The 7,932-nt window shown below is 39.7% G+C and overlaps 1 protein-coding gene across 1 annotated transcript in view; it reads left to right on the forward strand.

Moving 5' to 3' along the window:
* Nucleotides 1–3,224: 3,224 nt before the first annotated feature.
* ENPP3 (ectonucleotide pyrophosphatase/phosphodiesterase 3) overlaps nucleotides 3,225–7,932 on the forward strand; it is a 38,428-nt gene continuing 33,720 nt past the window's right edge. Inside the window, exons 1-2 of the mRNA XM_008935780.1 lie at nucleotides 3,225–3,341; nucleotides 6,894–6,972. Of these exons, the coding sequence (XP_008934028.1) occupies nucleotides 3,225–3,341; nucleotides 6,894–6,972 (196 nt within the window). The remainder of the gene's footprint in view (nucleotides 3,342–6,893; nucleotides 6,973–7,932) is intronic.

Below are 7,932 nucleotides of genomic sequence, written 5' to 3' on the forward strand. Positions count from 1 at the left end.
TAACATGTATATGTCAGAGATCTCCTGCCTGTACTCTTCAAAACCGTTTTCCCATTGCTGGAAGTGCCAGATGAACTGAAGACTGCAATTTAACTATAGAGGAGTGGATTTGTCTGTACCCTAGCCCTGCATTTGTGTTATGTCGAGCTGTATGCAGAGCAGTCACTTAAATTTACAACTGATTATTTTAACTGATAGTTACTGTTATCAGTAACTGATAGTTAAAGCATAATTTATAATTATTTCCTTCTTCCCTATTGTTTTCTTTACTCTCAAGTACTGATCATATGGATTTTTTTTTTTTATGTGAATTGACGTATTTTTAAAAAGAAAATAACTGAAAAGAAGTATTTTGAAATGTGTGAGGCTCTTGATCTTTAAACGGAAAAGTCTGGGTTCTTGGTCAATGTTCATGAAGTTTCATATTCTTATCATTGAGAAATTTTATAGAAATCCATCACGTGGGCAATAATGTTTGTGAAATAAGAGCAATGATTAAGTAGAAGTAGCAAAATAAAATATATTGCATTCTCTTCCATTTGCTAAATTATTTTCTTTCATATCAATAGGAGCAGAAATTCACCCTGGGTGCCTACACTGATGATGCACAATCTCAAAGGCCAAATTCACTACATCTGTAGATTTATGTGTTGGTTTTGGCTAGGATGGAGTGAATTTTCTTCACGGTAGCTTGTATGGTGCTGTATTTTGGATTTGTGATGAAAATGTTGATAAACCCTGTGGTTTTAGCTATTGCTGAGCAGTGCTTACACAGCCTCAGAGTCTTCTCTGCAAGTAGGCTGGCGGTGCACAAGAGGTAGGGAGGGTTCACAACTGGGAGAGCTGACCCCAGCTGACCCAAGGGATACCTCACACCAGTATGATGTCATGCTCAGCAACGTTGGGGGAAAAAAAGGAGGAAGGGGAGATATTCAGAGTGCTGGCGTTTTCCTTCCCAAATAATGGTTCCGTGTGGCGGAGCCCGGCTTTCCTGGCGGTGGGAGGCAGCGGTGAATTCCTGCTTTTGCCTTCCTTGTGTGCACAGCTGTGCTTTACCTATACAGCTGCCTGTATCTTAGCTTACGAGTTTTCTCACTTTTACTCTTCTGATTCTCCCCAGTCCCACTGCGGGGGAGAGAGCGAGGGGCTGTGTGGGGCTGAGGTGCCTGTTGGGGTTGACCCGCAGGAGCGCTCTCTGGCACCCCGTGTGGGGCCAGAAGGGTCTGAGATAATGACAGATTTGACTGGAATGTGCCAGACCCGATTTATAGCTGGTACCACTGGCAGTGAATTAGCAGGCTCTTGTGCTTGCCACCAGAATTGCTGCTTTTGCTGAATACTGGAGGCTGGTGATTGGTGGTGCCTGTTGTTTGCTGTAGTGCTTATCATCTTATTATGCTGTGCCTGGGAACATTTTGATAACAGCACTGGCTCGAGCTTGGGCTGGCTTGTGGCCAGGCCATTGCTGCTCTTCCTGGACTGCTCTGGGAGGCATGCTCTTAACTACAGTCTGAACTCCAGTTGAATGGACTGTGACCTGCGAGAAACTCCATGCTGCAGCAGATACACCCCAAAGCATGTGTGGCTGTGGATAGGTCTACAGTGGAGCAGGTACATCTCTGAATTATAAAATCATAGGATCATAAAATCTTTCAGGCTGGGAGAGACCTTTAAGATCAGCAAATCCAACTATAAACCTAACACTGCCAAGTCCACCACTACATCACATCCCTAAGGACCACATCTACACTGCTTGCTCATGTTCAGCCATCTGTCAACCAATATCCCCAGGTCCTTTTCTGCTGGGCAGCTTTCCAGGCAAGGAAAGGGACTTGGATAAGTCCATAGCAGAGTATGGGCAAGTGGAAGAATTCATTGCAGTATTAAACCATATAGCCTACTTCAAAGGGACCAGGAACGGACATTGTAATAGTTATAACTTTAAATTGTTGTAACCCATTGTTTGAGTTGTGTATTATAGAATGTACTATAGCAGAACAGAGGACAAACCTCAGAAGAAGCCCTGAAAGGATGACCCATCCTGAATAGGTTTTGGCAGCCAAAAGCTCCAGACAACACAGTGCCTATCCTGTCCTGAGAAACCACCATAACAGATGGAATCCTGGTCACGCAGGGAGTGAACTCAATGGACATTTTATGGACATTTTACAGAGGTGGTCCATAAACTAAGGGAATGATATCTCTCTATCAAAGAAGGCAGGGGGGAGAGGGGATGATTAATGGGGATGTATTGGGTAATGTGGGACTTGAGGATGGTACAAATGGTATAGAATAAGGGATAGGGGCTGTACTGTTTTGAGCTGTGATGGTGTTAATTTTCTTCATACCAACTCATACAGTACTATGTTTTGGATTTATTTTTTTTTTACAATTACAAATATTGTAAAGCTATTTATTATAAATTACAGGTCATGTAGTGCTCAACTTTAGAATCAGATCAATATTTGCATAGTTACACTTGCATAGCCCTAGTAGGCTATGAAGATACATTTTCATAAGAAACAACTTTTCCATTAACCACCAAATTGAAAAACAAATAGATTTCAAATCGTACTTAAACAAAACACTTTTATTTTTTAATTGAATTTATATTTTTTTTTAATTGAACTTGATTCGGCTCTATACCATTTGTTTTTAATGACTACATCTATCACTACTGGAAAAACATATAGCAATCTGAAAGAAGAATGTGACAAAGAGGGATTGAAACTAAACAGGAGGAATCCTCTGGCTCTAAAGAAGGGAAGGACCCTGAAAACAGGCGTGACACAGAACAGGAGTTGAGAAACTGTCTACTTTCATAATGGTTTTGTTTAGTATATTTAACACTTCCTTTGGAGATAACAAATACTCTGGATGACAAGCTTTTAAACAAATATTTGAGTACGTGAATTTGTGTCATTTTTGCATTTTATTAAGTACCAACATATTACTCGTAATATTCAGTTAAGAGTTTACTTAATGCTGTCCTTATCTTGAAGCGTGACAGGTCCTCCGTGCACAGAGGCTTTTCAACCTTTGACCTTTCTGAGTTCTTTTCCTGCTTACTTTGGCTCCCTGAGAACTTACCACTGATGCAAAAGCTAGGATCTCATAAAAGTCATAGATCCTTGAAGCTGAAGTAGCATCTTGGTCGCAGCTAAGCCAGCTTGGGAGGCTGGGGAACGCAGCGCGCGTGCAGCCGAGAGGCACGTTTCTGCAGAATGGAGATTCAGGATAACATCATCGAGCATCAAAGCAGGGATTTGGATGAAGTGTCCTCAAAATCAACGGAGTATGTGAAAAAAAAAACCCTTCGGAAGTACAAACTCATCTGTGCTGTAAGTAGGTGCTGTTCTTCAGGGCGGCTAGTTAAACAGTTCTCATATCTGCAGATTTTTTAAAGTTTCATTGTATTAATATAATCATTCAAGGTAGCTTCGTAACTGAAACTTTTACTGCATGAGGTCACTAACCTCACTGGTAGATTTCTAAAGTTCTTCTGGTACTTATCAAGTTAATTTTTTTTTTCTGGCTGTTAGCTGCGCTTTTCTTTTACTACGTTCACCTGACAGTTCTTTTGCACAGCAAAGACATTGCTTTGATAATTTATTTTATACATTTGTTTAAACCAGATGTTTTTGTAGCCAAAGCAACCACAGTTCCTTTTTGCTTACATTTTTACCTTTGGATTTGTCATTTACAAAACAGAGCATGTAGGCAAGGCATTGGTGAAAAACCCTCAGGAAGCAAGGCATGGGAAAGGACTAATAAACCCTTCCATACAGTATTTCTGTCCAACACCTCAAATGTCCTGTCAACTCTTTCTGTTTAACCTGGAGCTTTAAGAATAATGTAGCTGCCTTGTAAATAATACTGTGTAGAGCTTTAGTTAGTTGTGGGATTTTTTTGTTTGTTTGTTTGTTTGTGTGTTTGTTTTTTTTTTTTAATGTTTTATTGTAACCAATACACAGTTTTAAGCTTCTGTTTGTGGCCACAAAAGAAACAACCATTATATATATATACACATACATGTATAGATGTACATATATATGTTTGCACAAGCTTTTGCATCTGTAAACTGGAATTTAGAGAAAATGGCAGGAACTAATTTTAGAAAGACTCAAAAGTTAACTTTGAAAACAGCCCTATGAAAAAGAGAGTCAAGTTACGATACTCTTCAGCTCTGTCATCAGAACAATTTCTCAAAGGACAACTTCCTGATTAATGCTGCATTGTGCTAGGACTGTATAAAATATGAGGGAAATATTGGAAAGTGAGGGAAAAAAAGAGAAGATTAAATAACAGACACTTTTTCCTTAAGTGTTCAGTAAAAATAAATTAATCATGAGGAACATTGAGGGAGAAATGTCTAAGTATGAAGGAAAGTAAATTATGCTTTCAAGAGGTACTTGGAAGAGTAAAGTGAGAAATTTAAGTATCCTAAAACATATTCATTCAAATAGTTTTTGAATGCCTGTCTCTATGAAAAAAAAAAAAAAAACACAAACAAACAAAACTAAAATCTAAATATCAGAGGTATAAACTGTTAATATTCTACACTGTTTGTCTACCATTTTGATAAACTATGTGCCTGAAGTACTTCCTTGGCAAATTTTTCCTGAAAGCTGAGGCAGAGAATTGTGTACTCTCAAATGGTAGTCGCACTACCTAATAAGTCCCCAGAGAACAGACCATATGCATTTAGGAACAACTTTTTTTATGAATAAGTAGCCGTATTCCTGAATTTGGACACACAAGTCAGCTGTGGTTTTGAATAGGTGCTCCCAATGTTATTTTGCCTTAAGGATGAATGTCCCAAAATCAAGGGTCTTTGTGTAAATGCTATAATAAATGCAGCATCTCATCTGTATACCTGCTATGAAATTTTGGGTTTTAATTTGTCTCTCTCATTGCTTGCAGCAGTGGGAATGTTTGCTGCTGTAATAGCTGTGTTTTCAATTTCGTATCGTCTGTTTATTTCGGTTATAGATGTGAGTTTTAATGAAAATGGAAGGTAAAACCATAGTGAACTTTAAAGTGAAAAGTGCATGCCCTGGCTTATCTGTACTCAGTGGAACAAGACCTGTTGGGTTACACTGGCTGTGTTATGCTCCCTGCCTGAAAAGCATGGCCACTGTTCTAGCCCAAATGAGCCCCCTAACTCTCAGTTTTTGCTGACTGGATGCAGGATTAAACTGATGCCTTGCATCTCTCTTCAAGAGACTTCAGCATTTCTTCCATTTTGGGCATTCTTTCCAAACATGCTAATTCCATCTGTCTCTCTTACCCAGTTCCAATTAACAGTGAGTTTTTTATTTCCATGTGTGAAGTTAACCAATTCCACTTCCATTCCTGTTTTGGGGTATTTTTCCTGGACAAAAGACCCATGGAGTGAGTCTTAGGAAGCAAGCAAAGGTGGGAAAGAAGCAACTTTGGTGTTGCTGGTGTTCAGATTTGCTTGGGAAAAAATCAGTGACATGAGGCTGGAGAGGGTGGGCAGCAAGTGAGAAACAGGAAATTCTTGAAATTCTTGGAAATTCTTGGTCAAAAGGAGCATAGAAACAGGATGAGAAGGTGTGGGGTGTGGAAGGAGCCCCTCTGACTGTATCTGTCCAGAGGATGAAGTACATGCTGTGCCAGACCCACAGTTAGGTCTCCTGGTTGTCCCTGTGAGAGGGCTTGTTGGGAGCATGCCCTACTCCTGACTTTCTGGCTTGTGTGCCTGAATCTTCCTGGTCTAAGGGACGGAATAACGTGCTTAGAATGTTCCAATGTGGAGCTGCTCGGTGGACAGGTTATACACCCACACCTGAGTGCTGAACAACCCTCCCTGCTGCCACAATCCTGCCCAGCACCTGCCGGGCAGGATGGGCAGTACCAAAGAGTGCAGGGTGTTTTTGTGAGCAGGGATGGGCAAAAAGTAACAGGACGGCGTATGTGCACGTGGTTGTATCCTACACACAAACACAGTTTTTCTTAGCTCCTTCTAATTACTGCAGTCTCTGTTAAGAGGCTCCATTGCAGTAATGCCAAGCACAATGGTAAGCCTCTTTTATTTCTACTTTGTTTTGAGCTGTAGTATTTGGTAGTGCCTGGTGGTTCTGGAAATGGCAGGAGACAAAAGAAGGCTCCGAGGAAAAAAACAGGAAGCAAACTGGGCTGGTTTGTAGTGATTTTCTTTGATAAGCATTTTCTTTCCTATCATTGCCTTCTTGAAGTGCATACACAATGAAGCACTCTAAGAGGGTTGTGACCTCACACTGCGTCTTTCAGCCAGCATACATCACCATTCATTCCCAGTGTCTCTTAAACTGATAGAGGCCTCCTGAGCTCTTCTTCAGTCTCCCAAACATTATGCTGCTCTCTGTTATGGAGTTTCCTTGGGCTTTCCAGTTTCCTCTAACCTCAATAATGAGACAATTAATTATGAGAAACTGGCATGTGGATGAAAATCTGACACTTACAGCCTCACTCCAGCCAAGACTCTTAGAGAAATCCCTGCGAGCATTTCAGGAAATAGAGAAACGAAACAAAATCTATTTCCTTCTGTTTACATAGATTAAGAATTTGCAAAACAGGTAAATACATTGGTTACTTCCTTCTGTCTTTTCCCCAGCAAAGGCTTCTGTGATTACAGCATGGGACTGGCCATAGGTTAAAAGTGCAGTATTAAGGTGTTGGCTTGTAAGCAGATCACAAGATTAACATACTTGTAACTATCCTATCTTCAGTCTCAGAATGTCTCCAGCTTTTTGGTGAACAAGTTCAGAGAAGTTATTTGTTCATAAGTATCACACACTCATGGAAATAAAACCCACACTGTTAATTTCTAATAAACATAACGGATTATCACAATTGTGAACTTTAATGTTCCTGTTTCTGTGTGACAGGTTCTGCTGTTTGCTTTGGTGGTTGTATCCCTGGGACTAGGTTTAGGACTAGGACTGAACCGTGGAGGCCAGGAACAAGGTATGTTTATGATACTTTAAGCATAATTACTGATGAAGCTAGATCTGGTAGTGGCCTTCAGCAGAAGCTCTATCATAGTGTAATGTAAATGGTCCATGAAAACTTACCATCTGTGAAAATAAAGTTCTTGCATTTTTCAAGTCAGATTGTTTAAAAACTGTACATTCACAATCTATACTTGACAAACCTATCCTAAACACCAAGTGCCTTGCTTTTTTTTTTTTCTGGAAGTGTTAAACCTGGTTCATAACAGGTTGGGATATTTTATTATATTAACACTTTTAGGAAATTTGAGATAATATATTTTATAGAAGAGATATCATTGGACCATCTTTGGGACTCATTCTTTGAGTATACTTGGCATAGTTCAGATTATGAATTATGAATTTTCTCTAAAGATGTCAATTTCTGTAAAGCTGTAGTAAAAAGGGGCTGTAGGTTTGATGGAATGTTATTTTTTAGTTAGAAAAGAAAAAGCAGCATTTTGATGTCAGAGGTTCAGACTGAATGAGAACAAACCAACACCCCACATGGTAAATTAAATAAAACACTCCCTTTAGAATCAACAATAGTAATCTCATACTGGAGGAAATCAAGGAAGCACAGTCTTCTCATTCCTAATCAACACATATTGAACTTGTTTACTGTAATTTCTTCTTAATAACATGTATGTTGTATTACTACTTTCTGTGTAAACTATGTAGATACCCACAGCTTGAATCTTCACTCAGGTTTATCTAGGGAACTTGGTGGTAGTTGTGTGCTAGCATTTTGGTGCTTCTGACTGCAGGTATTCAGAGCAACCCTAAACAGGGACTGACTAACTTTATTTGCTACTTGGGAAAGATGAATTTGCAACAGATGATAGTACACTGTGGAAGGAGAGGTGAAGTGTCAGCCTTCAGCAGCACACACCTTTGTGCAATCATAGCATTTGCTATGATTGCAGAGGGGAAGAGT

Source organism: Merops nubicus, unplaced genomic scaffold (genome assembly GCF_000691845.1).
Source record: "Merops nubicus isolate BGI_N331 unplaced genomic scaffold, ASM69184v1 scaffold17282, whole genome shotgun sequence".
Taxonomy (NCBI): domain Eukaryota; kingdom Metazoa; phylum Chordata; class Aves; order Coraciiformes; family Meropidae; genus Merops; species Merops nubicus.